The sequence below is a fragment of the Peromyscus eremicus genome, chromosome 3 (genome assembly GCF_949786415.1).
Source record: "Peromyscus eremicus chromosome 3, PerEre_H2_v1, whole genome shotgun sequence".
Classification (NCBI taxonomy): domain Eukaryota; kingdom Metazoa; phylum Chordata; class Mammalia; order Rodentia; family Cricetidae; genus Peromyscus; species Peromyscus eremicus.
The window spans coordinates 65995836-66017239 of NC_081418.1; the positions used below are offsets into that span (position 1 = coordinate 65995836).

At 38.2% G+C, this 21404-nt stretch overlaps 1 protein-coding gene across 2 annotated transcripts in view; it reads left to right on the forward strand.

Moving 5' to 3' along the window:
* Nucleotides 1-21404, forward strand: part of Pals2 (protein associated with LIN7 2, MAGUK p55 family member) — a 112495-nt gene that overhangs the window by 41326 nt on the left and 49765 nt on the right. For both annotated transcript variants that reach the window (XM_059257827.1, XM_059257828.1), the window contains exon 2: nucleotides 10925-11043. In XM_059257827.1, coding sequence (XP_059113810.1) covers nucleotides 10927-11043 — 117 coding nt within the window. In that variant the 5' untranslated portion in view covers nucleotides 10925-10926. The remainder of the gene's footprint in view (nucleotides 1-10924; nucleotides 11044-21404) is intronic.

Consider the following 21404-nt stretch of genomic DNA (forward strand, 5'->3'; position numbering starts at 1 on the left):
AAACAAACAAAAAGCAGCCCCCCTCCCCCCACACACACACAAAAGCAAAAAATGAAGGAAGAAAGGAAGAAGAAATGAAAAGGGACATCTTTTTATACAGGATAACATTTATAACTAACTGTGTACTAAGTGACATATCAACCACCTTTATGAAACAGAGAGGCAAGGAAATGTCATCAAATGTACAATAATAGCAAGGGGCTTTAATAAACCATGTGGAATACAGAGTAGATCAGCTGAGCAATTATAAGTGAGGGGCTAGACAATCTAAATCATTACATAGATCTTATTAGATGCAAAATAATCATTAGATAGATCTTATTAGATATATGGTGGGCTTTGAATCCTTATAATTGGTGGGGAATATTGATTGTTGAATGCTGGAATATATCAGTAAACAAAAGTAAACAAACTTGTCTATAGTATAGAGCAATGGATACTTATATACCGTGGGAAAAGAGATGTAAGGGGGCAGGAGCAGGAAGGATAATAAAGGGGTACTTCTGGTTCTTCCGAAAGAGATGAATATTTTCACTATCTTAATGCTTGTAGTATTGCAAATATATGTGTATTATCAAAATATATACTTTTTTATATGTAGTTACACTTAACTTCTAGAGAACTTTAAAAAATAAATTACTAAATAGCATATTATAAGTTGGTATTATTTTTTGAAATGCCAGTTTATAACCATATTGATAAAAATAGTCTCTGATAGAGAAATTCCACATCCAGAAATTTCACCTATAGACATACCCATAAAACTACACAATAGTTGTAATAGCAAAAGTAGTTCCAGACAACTTAAGTGTTTCATATAAATAGGTTAGATAGTGTGTTAGTCTACACATAAAAGTATTATTTCTTTACACATGCAAATTAAAATATTAATCAACTCTATAAAAGTGACATATAAGAGGCTGAAGAGGTAGCCCGGTGGTTAAGAGCATTCAATGCTCTTACAGAGGAATGAGTTCCCAGCACCTACATGGTGGCTCACAACCATTCATAGCTCTCAATTCCAAGGCTCTGAGGCTGTCTTCTGACTTCAGCCGGCACCAGGCACTCACAATGTGCATATACATAAGCTCAGGAAAACGTTCCTAAACATACAATAAATCTTTTTAAAATGAAGTATATATGTTGTTACTTAAGATCTGGAGGAGGCGTTGTGATTAGGAAAGTATACAGTGATGCTGTACCTCAAGCATATAAGATGGACACATAGAAGCATAGATATGGTGGTCGATAGAGAAGTACCTGAAAGGAAGTATCAGTCCACAGTTTCAAACAGCCCCGTAAGTCAGCTTTTCATAACTTGTGGCTAGCAAAATTGACTTGAACTGACATGAGGTTTTTTTATAATCTTTAGCTACTAAATTGTGAATATTCTTAATTTTTGCTATAATTAATTTAATGTCCTATCATGTTTTCTTATATAAAGAATAATGATAGACCACATCTATGAGGAAAAACGATTAAGCTAAGTAATATTGGTAAATCTGACTAAATTAGTTAAATGATGAAAATTACAGATGGTGATATCTAGATGTTTCCACACTCAGTTGATCTGCAAGATTTTATTTATAGATAATAAAAATAATTTTATGCCAATAAAATTTAACAAATTCCCTAAGTGAACACAAATTTGTTAAACTGTTACAAGGAAGAAAATTATTCTTGTGTCTTGAAGAGAAAATAAATCCTCAATTCAAATTTTTCCATAAAGTTACTTAGTTATCCTCACTTGTAGAAGATAACCATTACATCCTACTGTGTGTAGAAAATCCAACTGAATCTCAAGGCAAACTATTAATGTCAATAAAAGAATTAAGATTGCTGCACACAAGATTAATCAAAACTAAAATTTTAAGAAATCTTTTTCACAGAATAAGGCACTTAAACATTCAGGAAGAAGTCTGTGAAAAGATGTCAGGATCTTCACACACAAAACCACCAAGTTAGTGAGAGATTAAACATAACAGCTTGATGGTTCTGGAGAGCCAGGAAGCGTGTTGACAGCTATGAGATTTATACCGTGGAGACTCTGTGTGGCTGCCTCATCTTTGTCTGTCTTTAGGGAAAAGTGTGAATTTTTCTCTAAGAACAAAATATTTATAGAAGAGAGCAGAAGGCCTGAAGGCATTCAAAGTGAATTTAAGTTCTCTCTTTACATTTGGGGCTCCTAATTTCACATTTTAATGTTTTGATCATTCAGAATAGAACATTTCATTGTCGTCTCTGTGCTGTTACTGTAGGCGGGGTGGTGGGCGGTGGTGTTTCTGATGCCGTGTTGTACTGGGTGGCAGAGACTGACCTGGAATTCACTCTGGTAGGCCTTCCAAGTGCTAGAATTACTGACATGTGTTACTATGTCTGACTAGAATTTATTAATTTAAAAATTATTTTTTATGGGCAGTGGTGGCGCACGCCTTTAATCCCAGCACTTGGGAGGCAGAGGCAGGCGGATCTTTGTGAGTTCGAGGCCAGCCTGGGCTACCAAGTGAGTTCCAGGAAAGGCGCAAAGCTACACAGAGAAACCCTGTCTGAAAAAACCAAAAAATATATATATATATTTTTTATGAAATCTGTTTTTTTCTGTTTGAGAGGAAATCTTTTTGAAAGCATAGTATATCCTGGAAATGGTTTCTAAGAACTGAGATTGAAGCTGGGGATGGTAGCATTAGAATTTGAGGTGGAAGCAGGAAGATCAGAAATGCTAGGTCAATCTAGATTTCATGAAACTATATCTTTAAAAAGAAGTGCCAGAAAGTTACACTAGTCTCTGTTACAAGGTGATTGGTTTATGATGGGAGAATTGATAAGTCCATTAAAAACATGGCAGTGTGCTCTTTCTGAATTAATCATCAGCAAAGGGGATCCCCACTGCTTAAATTAAAAAAAAAAAGGTTTTCTTTATAAAGTTGCAGAAACCATGTAAGTAAATTGCTGTGCTTCGGATTGGTTTTTTCTTTTAATTTTTTTTCCGTGAGTGTGTACATATCTAAAGGTCAAAGTTCACTCAGGAGTCATTCCTAAGGAACCATCCATTCCTGTGATGGAACCTTTCAGTGGACTGTGAATTACAATTTGTAAAATAGGCTGGGCCAATTGACCAGCAAGTCCCAGAGATCTGCCTATCTCTCCCTCTCTGGCTCTGGTTTTACAAGTGCCATAAGGTACTGTTGGAGAGTTTTCATGTGTCATTTAGCTTGGCGACCTTCTGGCACTCCCTATTTTACAGATAAAAGAAACTGGCTTGGGAAGGCTGAGTCACATACCCAAGTTCTCAGGACCAGACAAGTGGCAGAGCGGAGGCTCTTAGACTTTCCAAAGTACTGTTCACTTAAATTCCTGCACACCACACACATACTTCTCTAAGTTGAATTTTCAGAGGAGAAATGGCGTCTCTTATTTTCTTCATCTAACTGTGTGAGAAGTTCTGAACAGAGGGTGAAATACAATGTGCACATTTAAATTTCTACTTTTCTTCTTTGGCTCAGTATAATTAAATGGGAATCTCGGAGTATGGATCTTAACAGTATATTGTCATTTTATAAAATGTTTTCTTTTTGTTTATTTAATCAGTATTTTGTGATCATAACTATCAAGATCTGAACCAGATCAGTGGTTCTTTCTGGGTTCATGCTGGACTCCAAGGAGAAGGGCAGGGAATGAGAAAAATAGTCAACAGCTGGGGTCAGGAGGGCTACAAGGGCTGATGACCCCAGCCAGTAAGTTTACTAGTATGATAGATCCTTATATACCCCTCAAGTGTGGAAGCAGAAAACAAATCAGTAAGGAGCATCAGACAGCAAATTACGAGAGTTCGAGTCCCTCTAGTAGGCAAAGCATTTCACATCTCAGTGTCTGAAACATTTGACAACATCTTTACAGGGAAAATGTCAAGTTCAAGGCCCTGGCCCAGGCTCCCTGGAGCTTTGGGGGCAGACCATTGCTAGCCTTGCCAAGCATGACCCTGAAGAGAACAAAAGCACAGCACAGGACCTTTGGCCCTGCCCAGCCCCCAACAGTGAGCAGTCTTCTTTCAAAGTCTGATCTTAAGGAAGCATCCCCATTTCAGTGGGTTCTTCTTGTTATGTCTTTTCTTGTTGTTTTATTTCATAAAAGAATTTTGTTGCTCTATTACAAGCACATGAAAATTATCTAAATGACTTTTGGTGCTTTTGTAAAGTTTTTCCAAATATGTAGTGAGATTTTTTTTTTAATATGTCATTTCACTGATTTGTAAATTAGGCAGCAGGTATCAGGTGATTATTTTATGTTTAAAATATAAATAATTCTAACATCTTGATTTAATACCTAAGTTGTTATATTTTTGCTTGGGAAATTCAGTTTCTTGAATTAAATGGGTGTGAACATAGCATCAAATGCGGTAACAAAAATTTTTAATATTAAATTATAATCTAGTCCTAACTGAATACTTAGAATAGTTCACTTGATTCCTTACAGTTCTAAAACTAAGTAGAAACACTTTTGTAAAGTTCTGTTATGGAACTTTTAGAAAAGAATATAGATAGTTACGTATCGTTCATTTTATTAAAATTACTTTACATGGTGTTCTATAATGCTTAGAAGTATAACAGTAGAAAATATTACTGTAAAACTATTCCACTTCAGTAATATAAACAGTTAAACACAGCACTTCTGTCTTACCTTGTGAAATAATTCATAGAAGTAAATACATAGTTTGAAAACTGTGGTTGTTGAGATACACTGAAATGCTACATTTTTGGGGACTGAAATATATTATTGAGAACCTATAATGTACCAAACTGCATCCTAGTTCTTTGGGATTCAGGTAGGAGCAAGACAGGTATGATTTCTGCACTTCTCAGGATTTGACAGGAAACTGCTTTGAACAAAATCACATATAATTATATGGGTTTGTCAGAATTACAGAGTACTATGAATATGTGTATATTAAGAGAAACGGTAATTGGAGCAGCCAGTGAAGTTGAAATTCTGCTTCTGAAAGATGAGTGTGACTAGGCTGTGCAAAGGCCGTTGTCTATAAACGGTGGTAAACAGGAGAGGATTTTGTGTCAAGGCTAAGGAAGGCTTGGGTGGTTAAAGCTATAGAGTTGGTGTAGATTGAATCCAACAGTATTGAAAGGCTTAAAATCCACCTTTTAATTACTTCCTTTTGGGTCATCGCCATGGTTTGGATCTGTAATGCCCCCCAAAGGTTCTAACCCATGGCACTATTGGGAGGTGGCAAAACCTTTAAGAAGGGCCTCATGGGAGATTTTTGAGGGCATGCCTCAAAAGGAGTTCTGGTACCTTGGTCTCTTTCATGTCCTGGCTATGAGGTAAACAGCTCTGCTATGCATTGGGCTTCTGCTGTGGTATGCTATTAAAGGCCCAAAGCCATGGGGCAATTGGTTCTATATGAAAACTTCAAAACTGTAAGCCAAATAACTGTTTTCTCTTCTAAGTTGCTTGTCTCAGGTATTTGAAACAGTAAGAGGAAGCTAATAGTTATAGATTGGCTGCAGTGATAGTCTGGGCAAGATACGATTATAGCTAAGGAAAGAGTGGATAGATTCAAAAGAAATAATGTGAGAGGAGGGTTGGCTCCTTCCTTTGTCTGAGTTTCTGCTTCTACCGCTTTAGAGCTTATGTTTATGTTGGCCTGATAGTTCCTCCCTAGCCATTCTTTTTCTTCATCTTTTTTTTAAAAAAAACAAAACTCTTACTGATACTTTGCTGGTATTCTAGAAGGAGTCTTGAAGGGAATAGACACAGTAATGAAGTTGAGTAATCAGTCTGCTGTGTTGTGTACTGAGTTTCTTTGAGGTACTTAGTTTAAATAGTTATCTGTTGCTCTGACAGTGCTGCACACAATTTGAAAAGAATTGGCATCTTTTTTATTTTAGTGATTCTTATTATAGAAATTATCCTCAATATATTTGAAAATGGCATATTTAGTATAACTTTATGATTTCCTTACATCTGAACATCATACTTTACCTTTAGGGAAAGTATTGATTTTCTCTTTTGATCTGATATATAGCCACTCAGAAAATTCATAATGAAATAGCTATTTATTAGCACATTTTAATTGTAATGTAACTGACTGATTTCTATTTCCCCTTTTAGTCATTCACCCTTTACGTTTCTGATTTTCCACTTTGTGAAGTTCAATCTTTCATTTTTTTTCTTTTAAGGATTTTTTTGTTTTGTTTTTTTAACAGCTCCTGACTATTTTTGCCCTCCCAGTTCTTCACCCTTCCCTCTCCTTTCAGTCCCCTCTGTCCCCTTAGAGGTTTCACTTGATCCACAGTGGGTTTGTTTCCTCCTATTTTCTGTCTCCCTCACTATACCTTCCCTTGCTGTTTGCCCCTCCCTCTCTTGGTAGGAATCAAACCCAGGCCCTAAATGCAGCTAGACAAGCACTCTACTCCCGAGCTACATCTGCAGATCTGCAGTCCTTTACTCTTTTCAAGACCTTCCCTCAGCTTTATCCTGTTGCACTTTTGTTTCCTGCCCCAGCTCCGTCTTTCCATTTCCTCCTCCCACTGCCATACCCCCTAACCCCCCCCCCCCCCCCATCTCAGTGGCTCTTTGGAGCTTAGTGCTTATGCTTGTTGAATTTGACACCTTGTTCATGGAGGTAGATTTCCTAAATGCTAGTTCTTGATTTGTTCGTATTTGAGATTGGAGGACTACATTAAATACTAGCTTTTCTCTCACTCAGATAAAAGTCTCATTTTCTGCACCTGATTAAAAGGTCTCTCCTTCAGGCATTATGGAGGAGTGGAATGTTCAAATAGCTTCTTCTGAACTCTGAGACTTTCCTTTCTTCCTGGAATCTGAATAAATTGAGGGCACCTCCTTCGCTTCACTGGCCTTTGACTTATTGCCTAGCCCAACTCCTCAGAGCTCCCCGTGACAGAGCTTATTTCATACAGGAAGCACTTGCATACACTACTGTTCTCCTGTTGTTAACTATGTCTTATTATTAAAGCATGATTTATTTCGTGCTTTAATATTTGGAGTATTCCTGTCTTCTGTTTAGGGCTTCTTTGTTTTGTTTTAAAAACATGAAAGTACTTTATTGGAAGTTTGGGCATGAAAGGACATTGATGAAAAAAACAAAAAACAAAAAACAAAAACTACCCTTGTTTCTGTTTAAAACCATAAAATAGCAGAAGACACATCTGTAAGAAACAGTTCAGACTCTGTTGCCTGTAATATTGGAGAGAAGGAGCAGAATCCCTCATTTAGTCAGTTGGGTCCTGTCCACTGTTACCCTTTGTTAAATGTCCTCAGGCTTCCTCTTTATTTGTGCATGTGTCTTTAGAACAATGTAGCTGAAAAGAGATATGTATTAGGTTTTTATTAGAAATTCATCAAGTAGCTGACCATGTTGGCACATGCCTTTAATTTCAGCACTCGGGAGGCAGAGTTGGAGGCCAGCCTGGTCTGCAGCGTGAGTTCCAAGACAGCCAGGGCTACACAGAGAAACTATGTCTCATAATTTTTTAAAAAGTTATATTTAAATCTTATTTTAAAAAGTCTCATCAAGTGAAAAGCTAAGCTGGTGGGACAGGCCTGTATTTCTGTACTCAGGGTACAGAAACAAAAGTCAAGACCGCCGGGCGGTGGTGGCGCACGCCTTTAATCCCAGCACTCGGGAGGCAGAGCCAGGCGGATCTCTGTGAGTTCGAGGCCAGCCTGGACTACCAAGTGAGTCCCAGGAAAGGCGCAAAGCTACATAGAGAAACCCTGTCTCGAAAAACCAAAAAAAAAAAAAAAAAAGTCAAGACCATCCTGGTCTACATAGTGAGTTTCAGGACAGTCAAGACTACATAGTGAGACCTTGACTCAAAAAGAAAAGAAATAAGGAAAAGGGAGAGGAAAAAGAAAACACAAGGGAAGTAAAAATTAGTTAAGAATGATGGGTAGTTTTTATACTGTCAAGATACAATTATAATATAAACTCAAAATAAAAAAATAACTATAAATAAATAAAATCTGAGCTTCCAAATTGGGGGGGGGGGATTGGTACTTTATTAATGTTCTTATACTAGTCCATATGATCAAAAGCAGTAGCAATGGATGAGGATCTTAAAAATAGTCTAGGGTGTGTAGTCTCCATCATTTTTCTACCTAGAGGTAGGTGGATCTCTGAGTTTGAGGCCAGCCTGGTCTATATTCCAGGACAGCCTGGTCCATGTAGAGATTCTGTCTCAATGAAAAGGAAAAGAAAAGAAGATAGAAATAGCAAGTGAAAGAAAGCTTGAGTAGCAAGTCTCCCCAAACAAAACAAAAACCTGTTTACAGATCTGATTAGGTGAAATGATTAAGAAATCTGGAATAGGTTCTACTAGGGAATGGGCAAGTGTTAGCAGATGGGCATGTAGGTGGAGGTTTGTGTGTGTGTGTGTGTGTGTGTGTGTGTGTGTGTGTGTGTGTGTGTGTTTGTGTTTTAATTTTTGCTCTTTGGGGGCCCACCATCCAGCTCCCAAATAAATACATGGAGATTTATTCTTACTTATGAATGCCTGGCCTTTAGCTTGGCTTGTTTCTAGCCAGCTTTTCTTAAATCCAATCTACCTTTTACCTCTGGGCTTTTACCTTTCTTTATTCTATATCTCTTGATTTCCTTCTTACTCTGAGTCTGGCTGTGTTGCTGTGTTGCTGGGTGGCTGGCCCCTGGCATCCTCCTTTCCATTTTTCATTCCTCCCTCTCGCTCTTCTCTTATTTATTCTCTCTGCCTTCCAGCTCCACCTGTTTCTCTCTCCTGCCTAGCTATTGGTCGTTCAGCTCTTTATTAAGATCAATCAGGTGTTTTAGACAGGCAAAGTAGCACAGCTTCACAGAGTTAAACAAATGCAACATAAAAGAATGCAACACATCTTTGCATCATTAAACAAACATTTCACAGCATAAACAAATGTAATACATCTTGAACTAATATTCCACAGCTTGGGTAGGCAGCATGAACAGAGAGAGCTGCATTTCATTATCAGCCCCTTATTTGTGCAGTCTGGCTTTTGATGTTTGTGTTTTGTTAAAATGAAAATAATTGTGATTAAATAGCTGAAGTATTAGTTTATTTTTAAAGAAACATCAAAATGAGCTAAAATGGTAAAATTTAGGAATGTGATATCTATTGAGAACAGGAGTTTGTGTTAACATTTTATATATGTTTAATTGACCCAGCACGATTTTATGTGACTAATTGTCCAGTTAGTTGTTAGGGGGAAGAGCTTTCTTTTATTGAAAGTCTTGTAACACTGGCTGATAATCTGTGGATTTACTTCTGGAGTTTAACTATTTCTGTATTTGTATTAGTGCCACACAGTTGTGATTGCTGTAGCTTTTGGACAGGTTTTGATTGTACTCAGGGCCTAAGCACAGGATGTCCTTCCATTTATTGAGGACTTTATTCATTCTTTAATGTTTTGTGAGGTTTTTATATAAATATTCATTTGTGTGTGTGTGTGTGTGTGTGTGTGTGTGTGTGTGTGTGTGTGTGTGTGATTGCATGTGCATGTGTGGCGGTCAGAAGACAACTGGAAAGAACTGATTCTCTCTTCCACCACATATGTAGCAGGGATTGAACACTGGTCATCAGGTCTGCTGGCATGCCTTTACTTGCCAAGCCATCTAAGAGTCCCTCCCTCAAGTTACTACTTCTGTAAATGTTATTGTTGTGTATTAGGATTTCCATATGTAAGAGCTTATCATTTTAAAAGAAGTAGTCACATTTAACCCTTTTCCTGGATGCTCTGTGTTTCTTTTTCTTATCTAATCACCTGGTTAGAAACACTACTGGTTTTACAGTAATGGGGAAGCCAGTTTGCCTTGTTCCCTTCTAACATGGAGTGCTTTGCCACTGAGTATGGTGTTAGCTTCATATTTTTATAGATGTGAGATATGCTGTACTGGGTAAGGAATTTATTTTGTAAGTTTTGTTAATGCTTTTAGGAGGAGGAGAGGGATTTGGGAGTGTTTTGTTTTTTCACATGAAATGTTTTGGATTTTGTTAAACACTTTCTTGTGTATCTGCTTCAAATGCCCATGGGTTCTGTTCTATTATATTGATTGACTTTCATATAGTGCATTCTTGGGATAATTTATTTATATTTGACATTTATGTACAATCCTTTCTATATATTTCTAGTTTACTTAGCTAGTATTTTATCTTTACATCTATATTTCTAAGGGATATTAAATGTAATTTTCTTAAGAGTGAACTTGTCTGGGCTTAGAACCAAAGTACCTAGTTTCGCAGAATGAACTAACAAGAATGCTCTTGCCGGGCATGGTGATGCCTGCTTTTAATCCCAGCACTCTGGAGGCAGAGGCAGGAGGATTTCTTGAATTCCAGGCCATCCAGAGCTATGTAGTGAAAACCTCTCTCATCTCCCTCACCCCACCCCACAAAGCAGAGTGTTCTTACATTATTTGGAAAGTTTGTCAAGTTTTAGTTTTAATTCTGTTATTAAATGTTTGGTAGAATTTTCCAGTGATCTGATTTTGGGCTTACGGGAATTGGTGTGTGTGTGTGTGTGTGTGTGTGTGTGTGTGTGTGTGTGTGTGTGTGTTTTATTAATTTAATCTCTATACTTTGTATAAGTCTTCAGATTTTTCATTTCTTTTTAGGTAGTATCTTCAAATTTGGGGGAGGGGAAGCTAATGAGTTTTAAGTATGTGTTTATTAAGTGTAGTCTTATAAAATCAAAACCATATAAACATTGTTCCAGTTCATGGGATCAATGTGAAACTCAGTGTTTAACAAACTATTTTTTTAAATAAGATTTTTCAAAAGAGTTTTGCTAATTTCTTTTTATTTGTATGGCTTTATACTCTTATTCTATAATGGTCTGGAATTTGAGTGTTCTTTTATTTAAGTATTCACTAATTCTTATCTGGCTTTTGTCTCATCAGAAATGCAGCAAGTTTTGGAAAACCTAACGGAGCTGCCCACATCTACAGGAGCAGAAGAAATAGACCTAATTTTTCTCAAGGGGATTATGGAGAATCCTATTGTGAAATCACTTGCTAAGGTATACTAGTTTATTCATAAGATTACTGAAGGACTTTGAAAATGGTTTTTATGGAAGTCTTTTCAGTGATCACCATTTTGGAATTTAGTTGATACACCTTTTTGCATAGTTAGCTAGTAACACGTCTCATGATGAAACGTTAATGTATGCAAAGGTAAGGTTTACTTGCCTTTCCTATTCTGCTCTTAGAAAGTGGGATGACTCTTAGCTTTTGACCCAGTACCTTATAGCTAGACAAGTCATAACAGCACAGAGCTGAGCTGGAGCCTGGGAAAGGGATTTTGATTCTGTCTTCACTTTCAACCAGCAAGGTGTTGTTGTTTTTTAAAACATTGTAACTTGATACCTGTTTATTTAATTAACTTATACCTGTTAATTTGAATTTTTAATCACTTTTTTTAGTTCTTTTATTTAATTTTATTTTTGAAATTTTAGATTTTTCTTTTGTAACCCTGATATTTTAGATGTGTTTTCTTAATCAACTCTGGAGCAAACTTTATTAACTCACTTAATACACACATACATTTTTACAGTCATATTTGTAGTTCTGTTTTATTTCACTTATTAAATTTCTGACTACTGCTTCTGTGAACATCCAAGGAAGCTCAGTATATTTAGTGCTTGTTTCACACCCTGCCTGCTCACACCTTAGAGTTGACTGTTCCAGGTGGCTTTTGCTTTTAGAAAACCATTCTGATGGTCCTCCAGCCCCTCTTTCATGGAGCCACCTTCTCCTTTTTGTTTTTCATGGTACTACTAGAGTGCTGATCTCACCTAGGTGGGTTTTTTGTTTGTTTGTTTTTTATCTCTTGTGTTTTAAGGCTACTGAAAACCTTTTTTCCTTTGCCATTGGTGAATACTGAGTTAATGTGGCTCATTCATCACAGTTACTCAAGATGAGCTCGTGTGGTAAAAAGACATTTTCACAATTGTATATATTTAATATTGCTGTATTTTCATAATATACAGGATAGTATTTACTTTCATATTCTGACTTCTTCTGCTATACCTTACTAGCTTGTGTTGAGGTACAGCTTCAGGGCCTGTGGAAGTAAATAGGAGCTATTTAAGCCCATACTAAAAATGGATTGCCTTGAGCTCCTGTTGGTACAGTAGTTTTACTCTTTCCTTATCTTATACTGTTGATTGTTACTTTTATTGTCTCTGAATCACTTTTGTCCCTGCTCTCATGTTTAATTTAAGGCTTTTATGTAGAGTTAGAAATTTTAATAACATGTAAGACATTTTACAGTATGCTTGTAGTTTCCTAAGGTCTTTAAAATACACTAGAGTAAATAATAAGGATAAGGGTTAAGGGTTAGGACAGGTATTCTGTGAGAGCCCACAAAGGTTTCCTAGTGAGATCTGAGCTTGCTTTACACAACAGGGCTGCATAAGGGGATGGCTTGACCACATGCATGGTTACCAGGTGTTTGGAAGGGTCTGCACTTGGTTGTGCTAGGGGGCAGTCTTTTGCTCCACCCCTTGGCATTCCTTTAAAAGCCCTTTAGAAGATACAGAAGGGGCTGCTGGGTTTTGATCCAGGCCCTCCTAAGGCTATCCTGTATTTCTATCTGTCTCTCCCCTCCATATTTCTATCTAAATATTTCTCACTTCTCCCTATTTAAGAGTACCCTGGGGGAAAAAATGGAAACAGGTCTCCCACAGTATTCTAACCTTGTCTCTTAAGTTCTGTGCTCTATTTATTTTAACATAGAGTGATTTGTGTGTATTTATTCCCAACAACTCCTATGAGTGAAAAATGGATTGGTTTGTGCAACCTGTGATGGACTTTCAGAGGATCACCAGATCACCATTCTTAGCAGTTGAAATAGTTGGTTTACTTTGGAACACATGAAGAGCAACTGTACTCCTTTTGATTAAAAGTCAAGGCTGGGCAGATAACTCAGGGTAAAGTGCTGTGCAAGTGTGAGTACCTGAATTCAAACCCTCCAAACCCACCTAAAGCCTGGCAGTAGCTGTGTGTGTGTGTGTGTGTGTGTGTGTGTGTGTGTGTGTGTGTGTGTGTTTAAGAAGCAGCAGCAGCGGCAGAGAAAGAGAGAGAGACTGTTTCAAATAAGGTGGAAGGCTGATACCCAAATTGGTCTCTTCACTTGCTCTGTGGCATAGTGGGTATATGTATTTGCTTCGTTGCTCTCTCATGTCCCTCCCCCTCTAGTGTCTCTCTCTTACACACACAACATAGGTTCACAAAAGATGAAAAAAAAAAACCAGAATCAATCAATGATATTCAACATTGATGCAGATTTTTTTTTTTTTTTTTTTTTTGGTTTTTCAAGACAGGGTTTCTCTGTGTAGCTTTGCGCCTTTCCTGGGACTCACTTGGTAGCCCAGGCTGGCCTCGAACTCACAATGATCCGCCTGGCTCTGCCTCCTGAGTGCTGGGATTAAAGGCGTGCGCCACCACCGCCCAGCTGATGCAGATTTTTAATAAAAGCAGTGGTAAATACTCATGTAGCATAAAGAATTTGCAGCGTGAAGGGGGAACTTCTGCTTCTAAGTAAGTCACAGCAATCCAGTTCTCTCATTGCAACAATAAAAAATGGAAGAGAGGAGCTAGACATGCTGAGAGGCAGGATTATGTGACTGATACTCAGCAGAAAACAGCAGAAGTGGTTCTGTGAATTTCCCTTTCAGTAGAGTTTGTAAGTAAGGACTTGAACATGAAATTAGCCCATCTTAACAGACAAGAGAAAAAGAGAAGACATGTAAAATACTGACACTAGAGAATCTGAATTAAATCCAATTGACATTTTAACACTCAAGTAGAGTATTTGAAATTTGATGGGTTTAAGTATTAGAAGACTAGATACAGAAGGAGAGAATTGGTAAATCTGGAAATAGATCAACAGAAAGACCCAGATGAAATTCATAGAGAGTCCAACCAAAATATAGAACAGTGAATGTTCTTGTGTGTGAGATGCACACACAAGCTCTAATACGTGTGTATTTTCCATCCCAGACAAGAACAGGGAGAGAAAGTAGAAACGGTTTAAAGTGTGCTAATCAGAAAATTGATGAGTGTCAGGTCTCAGAAACATTGGACAGATGGCTGACTGAGGTGCCTGTTTGACACATCAGAGTGTCAATGGCTCCCAGGCTCTCCAGCATCTCCAGCCGCATAAATACAGAGTCCTGCTGGCTGGCACACCCTGCCATCTACCCGACACCTCTCCAGCCCTTGACCTGCTCTTTCTCCAGCGTCTCTTCCCATGTAACTCAGCCATTTTGGCTCCCTGGCCTCTTGACTCCTGGTCCCCTCTCCTGTCCTCTCTCCTCTCTTCTCTTCCTCTCTTGCTCTTCCTGTGCCTCCCCACCCCCAACATGGCCTGGTTCAGTCTGATGACCTGGTTCATTCTGGACCCTTCTAGATGCCTCTGGCTGTTCTTTCCCTCATATCTACAAGAAACCTCCGCAACAATACCTTGGAGCAGTCATGTCCTCATTTTTCATTCAGTGAGTAATTTAAACTGACAGATTCAAGAAGCTAGGTGAGAAATAAAAAGAAAACATATCTAAATCTTGAAATTTAAATACAAAGTAAAATTTATAAAGATGAGAGAAGAAAGACAATTAGGAAAACATGGGTAATAATAAAACAGGAATTCTGAAATTCCTAATGAGGAATTGAGATTTTTTTTTTGTGATAACAAAAAGGAAACACCAACAACTTTGCATTCCTTTCCAGCAAAAACAACCTTCAAATACTAAATAAGATACTTTTTTTCCAGACAAAGAAAATGAATCTTTATTCTACAAAAAAATACAAGAGAAAGTTCTTCTGACAGAATGACAAAGGAAAGGGACCGTTTGTGGATAAACATGAAATATGCTTTTAAGATGAAGTACTGCCATATAACATACCATACTGCACATGTGTACGTATGAATATAATAGCTTCAAAAGAGGACGGACTTAGGTGTACTGGCCACACCTAGAAAAGCAGTACACCTGGAAAAGCAGAGTCAAAATCATCTTCAGAAAAATCCCCAAATTGTTAGAAATTAAATACTATCACTTAGTTAGGGTTTCTATTGCTGTGATAAAACACTGACCAAAAGTAACTGGGAGGAAAGGGTTTATCTCATCTTATACTTCAAACAACAGTCCATCACTGAAGGAAGTTAGGATGGGGACTTGGAGGCAGGAATTGAAGCAGAAGCCATAGAAGCCTGCTGCTTACTGGCTTGTTGCTCCTGGCTTGCTCAGCCTGCTTTCTTAGCGCAGTACCACTTGCCCAGTGGTAGCGCCTCCCCAAGTGGGCTGGCCCCACCACATCAATCCATCAAGGAAATACCTCACATGCTTGCCTCCAGGCCAGCCTTATGGAGGCATTTTCTCAGTGAGATGCCTTCCTCCCAGATGACTTTAGCTTGTGTCATGTTGACAATAGACTAATAAGGTTGGCTGTTAAAGAACCAGGAGTGAAGGGGGAAGTCACAAACAAAATGTTTTGAACAGAGTGAAGAAATGAAAATGATGACAAAACTTAAATGAAATACCTGTGTTAGAAAATAGCAATAGCAAGTGAGCAAATATAACACAAGATATACAGAAAGAAGTGGGCAGTAAAAATGTGGTGTAAAAAGATAGACAAAAATGTCACAACTTAGGATCATATAGTAGTAAAGTTGATAGACCTCCAACTAAAGAAAAATTACTCAAGGACTTAAAAAAAAAAAAAAAGAGGACACCACAGCAAATCCACAGACATTGTTGTAAGGATAAAAAGAAATGTATGACCTGGAGCTGGAGAGATGGCTCAACAGTTAGGAGCAGAGTCTGCTCTTCTAGAGGACCCAGGTTTGATTCCCAACACGTAGATCATGGCTTCCAACATTCTGTAACTCCAGTCCCAGGGGATCCAATGCCTTCTTCTGGCTTCCCGGGGCATGAGGCATGCATGTGGTACACAGACATATATGTAGACAAAATACCCACACATATAAAGTAAACATTTATCTTTTTTTTTTTTTTTTTTTTTTTTTTTTTGGTTTTTCAAGATGGTTTCTCTGTGTAGCCCTGGCTGTCCTGAACTCGCTCTGTAGACCATGCTGGGAGATCCACCCTGCCTCTGCCTCCTAAGTGCTGGGTTTAAAGGCAGGTACCACCACCGCTGAGCTTAACATTTCTTTTTAATTGTAAACAATTTTGTGACCATGACTGTGACAACTTAAGTGTAACTTAATTTCTTGAAAGAAGCCTCACGTAAGAGATAACTTCAGTAGCTCTGTATCTAGTTTTCAAACTTGCATGTTTGAAATTTAAAACCATTGTACAAAAGGAGCTTCAAATATTTACCACAAATTCTACCACACATTTAATAAAGAAGTAATACTAATTTTACATAAAGACTTTCCCCCATTCTGTGACTTTCTTGTTCAATCAGTTGTTTCCTTAGCTGTATAGATACTTTTTAGTTTTATGAGATCCCAGTTGATTGTTGGCCTTAACCCCTGGGCGGATGAAGTCCTGTTCAGAAAGTTCTTTACTACACCTGTATCTTGTAGGGTACTGCCTATGTTTTCCTCTTGGATTTTCAGTGTTTCAGGTTTCAAATTGAGGTCTTGGATCTAATTTTTTTGTGTGAGGTGAGAGATATGGTCCTTTTTCATTCTTTTGCATGTGGACATCCAGTTTCCCCAGCACCATTTGTTGAAGAAGCTGTCTTTTTTTTCCATATCACATTTTTTGCCTTATTGTCAAATATCAGATGGCTATAGTTATGAGAACTTAGGTTGGGTTTTTTATTTTATTCCATTGGTCTATATGTTTGTTTTTGTGCCAGTACCATATTGTTTTTAATCACTGTGGCTCTATACTATGTCTTAAAGTCTGAACTAGCAATCCCTCCAGCATTCTTTTTGCTCAGGATTACTTTGGCTATATGGGGTCTTTTCTGATTCCATGCAAATTTTGGTTTAGTTTTGTTTTTTCCCTGTGTCTGTGAAGACTGTTGTGGGTATTTTAATTGAGATTGCATTGAATCTGTAAATGACTCTTAGTAGAATGGTCATTTCACAACATAAATTCCATGAGCTTGGGATGTCTTTCCATCCTCTAGTATCTTTCTTCAGAGATTTGAAGTTTTCATTGTAGAGTCCTTTTAACCTCAATGGTTAGGTTTATTTCTTGATATTTTATTGGCTTTGATGCTATTGTAAATGGGAGTGTGTCTGTGGTCTCTTTTTTAGTGTGTTTGCTGTTGGTGTAGAAAAGCTACTGATTGTTATAAGTTGATTTTGTACCCTGCCATTTTGCTGAATTGTTAATTGTTTCCAGAAGTTTTCTGGTGGAATTTTGGGCATCTCTTAGGTATAATATCATCCATATGCAAATAGAACTAATTTCACTTCGTATTTTCATATTTGTACCCTTTAATTTCCTTCTCTTGCCTTACTGCTCTGGCTGTTACTTGCAGCACTATATTGAAAAGGAGTGCTTTTACTATGTTGAGGTATTTTTCCCTCCAGTCCTCCTCTGTCTAGGACTTTTTATCATTAAGGTATGTTGGATTTTGTCAAAGGCCTTCTCTGGTTCTATTGAGGTGATCAGTGATTTTTGTCTTTTAAGTTCATTTATATGAGTTCTTACATATATTGACGTTAAGTGTGTCGACCTGACTCTGCATTGATTTTTTTTTTGGTATGTGCTTGTAACTCAGTATGCTAATATTTATTGAGGGTTTTGTATCTTCATCAGAGATACTGCTATGTGGTTTTGTTTTTTTGTTGTGTCTTTATCTGGTTTGGGTATTAGAGTAATACTAGCCTCATAAAACAAGTTTGAGAGTGTTCCTTCTGTTTTCTTTCTTCTCTCTCCCTCCCCCCCCCCTTTTTAAGAGTTTAAGAAGGATTAGTTACAGTTCTTTCAATTCTGGTAAATTCTGAATATAACACCAGTAGCACAGACACTGAGAGAAACAATCAATCAGTGGGACCTCTTGAAATTGAGAAGCTTTTGTAGAGCAAAGGACACAGTCAACAAGGCAAAGCGACAGCCTACAGAATGGGAAAAGATCTTTACCAACCCCACATCTGACAGAGGACTGATCTCCAAATTATACAAAGAACTCAAGAAACTAGACATCAAAATACCAAATAATCCAATTAAAAAATAGGGTACGGATCTAAAAAGAGAATCTAAAACAGAAGAATCCCAAATGGCTGAAAGACATTTAAAGAATTGCTCAACATCCTTAGTTATCAGGGATATGCAAATCAAAACGACTCTGAGATACCATCTTACACCTGTCAGAATGGCTAAGATCAGAAACACTGATGACCGCTTATGTTGGAGAGGATGCAGAGCATGGGGAACACAACTCCACTGTTGGTGGGAGTGCAAACTTTTACAGCCACTTTGGGAATCAGTGTAGTGGTTTCTCAGAAAATTGGCAGTCAAATCTATCTCAAGACCCAGCAGTACCACTCTTAGGCATATACCCAAAGGATGCCTAATCATACCACAAGGACACATGCTCAACTGTGTTCAGAGCAGCATTATTCATAATAGCCAGAACCTGGAAACAACCTAGATACCCCTCAACCAAAGAATGGATAAAGAAAATGTGGTACCAGCCAGACGGTGGTGGTGCACACCTTTAATCCCAGTACTCAGAAGGCAGAGGCAGGTGGATCTCTGTGAGTTTGAGGCCAGCCTGGGCTACAGAGTGAGTTCCAGGAAAGGCTCCAAAGCTACACAGTAGAAACCCTGTCTAAAGCGCGCGCGCACACACACACACACACACACACACACACACACCAAAAAAGAAAAGAATGTGGTACATATACACAATGGAGTATCGCTCAGTGGTAAGAAACAATGACATCATGAAATTTGCAGGCAAATGGATGGAACTAGAAAATATCATCCTGAGTGAGGTAACCCAGCCCCAGAAAGACAAACATGATGTGTACTCACTCATAAGTGGATAGTAGATGTAAAGCAAAGGATAACCAGGCTACAAATCCACAGCCCCAGAGAAACTAGGTAACAAGGAGGGACACATGAGTCACCCTGGGAGGGGAAATAGATGAGATCCCCTGGGTAAATGGTGGACCGGGGGTGGGGTCGGGGGTGGTGGTGGTGTTGGGGATGGAAACTTGAGAGATCAGAATGGTTGAGGGACAGATAAGGAGAGCAACGAAAGAGATTCTTGATAGAGGGGGCCATTATGGAGTTAGAGAGAAACCTGGTGCCAGGGAAACTCCCAGGAATCCACAAGGATAAGCCCAGCTAAGATTCCTGGCAATAGTGGGGAGGGTACTTGAACTGGCCTTCTCCTGTAATCAGATTGGTAACTACCCTAATTGCCATCATAGAACCTTCATCCAGTAACTGATGGGAGCAGATGCAGAGATCCACAGCCAAGCACTGGGCTGAGCTCTGGGAGTCCAGCTGAAGAGAGGGAGGAGGAATTATATAAGCAAGGGGGCGGGTCAAGATCATGACAGGGAAACCCACAGAGACAGCTGATCTAAGCTCATGGGAGCTCAGATTCTAGACCAACAGCTAGGGAGCCTGTGTGGGACTGACCTAGGTCCTCTGTATGTGGGTGATAGTTATGTAGCTTGGTCTGTTTGTGGGGCTCCTAGCAGTGGGACCATGATCTGTTCCTGGCACATGAGCTGGCTTTTTTGGAACCTACTCTTTATGGTAGGATGCCTTGCTCAGCCTTGATGCAGTGGGGAGGAGGTTGGTCCTGCCTCAACTTGATATGACAAGCTTTGTTGACTCTCATGGGAGGCCTTACCCTTTCTGAGGAGTGGATGGTGGGGGTGGGGGTTAGACTGGAGATGGGAAGAGAGGAGGGAGAGGAAACTAGTTGGTATGTAAAATAAATAAATTAAAAGTTTAAGAAGGATTAGTTACATTTCTTTCAAATTCTGGTATATTCTGTGACTGCATCAGGGCCTAGATTTTTTTAGACAGAAGGCTTTTTATTACTGTTTCAATATCCTCCTTTATTATAGGTCTGTTTAGGTTGTTAGAGTTTCTGTTGCTATGAAGAGATGCCATGACCACAGCAACTCTTATAAAGGAAAACATTTAATTGAGTGGCTTATAGTTCCAAGGTTTAGTCCATTGTCATCATGGTGGGACCTGACTGTGTGCAGGCAGACATGGTGCTGGAGATGGAGCTGAGAATTATACATCTTTGATCCGTAAGCAACAGGAAGTGAACTGAGACACTGGGCATGGCTTGAGCATATATGAGACATCAAAGCCCACCTCTACAGTAACTTACTTTCTCCAACAAGGCTACACCTCCTAATAGTGTCAATCCCTTTGGACCGACCTCCTCCCCACTACATTTTCTTTCAATCCACCATAGTCTTTTCCTGGCTTAACTTTGATATTTGGTGAAAACAAAAATTCATCCAGTTTTTAAAAATAGATCTATCAACTTAATGAAGTACAGGTTTTTAGAGTATTCCCATGTGATATTATATATGTATCTTAGGTGTCTGTTAATTTCCAATTCTGTTCATTTGGATCATCTCTTCCTTTCTTTTGCTTAGTTGGGGCAGGTCTGTTGATCTTGTTTATCTTCTCTAAGAACCAGATCTTGGATTAATTGATTCTTTGGTTTCTTTGTTTTTATTTCATTAATTTCTGCTTTAATTTTTATTGTTTCTTGCAGTATGCTGAATTTGAACTTGTTTTGAATCTCTTGATTCCTTCTTTGACCCATTTATCATTCAATAATGAGTTGCTTAATCTCCATCATCATACACTGGAGTTTTGTTTGATGTCAATTTTTAGTCCACAATGGTTGGGTACAATATATGAAATTACTACAATATTTCTGTGTTTGTTAAGGTTTATTTTGTGTCCCAGCACATAGTCTATGTCAGAGCTTCCATGTGCTGCTGAGTAGAATGTATATTCGTTCTTTGGCATTTAGATAGAACATTCTGTAGCTATCTGTTGAGTCCATTTGATGTAAGATGTTTAATTCTGAGGTTCCTCTGCTTGTTTATTGTTCAAACGACCTATCTACTGGAGAAAGTGTGCTTTTGAAATCACTTAAATTACTGGCTTTGTGTTAATCTGTGTCTTTAATTTCATTAGTATGCTTTTCATGAAATTAGGTATGCCAGAGTTTGTTGCCTATATATTTGGCATTGTGATTTTTACTGAATAATTGATCCCTTGATTAGGATTCAATATCCTTTGTTGTTCCTACTTAGTTTTAGTTTAAAATCTTACTTTGTCAGTATTAGGATGACAATGCTTGATTGTTTCTTGATTCATTTTCTTGGAATACTTTATGTCCTTTCACTTTAAAGTGATGCCTATCTTTAAAGCAGTTTCCTGTGGACAATAAATTTTCT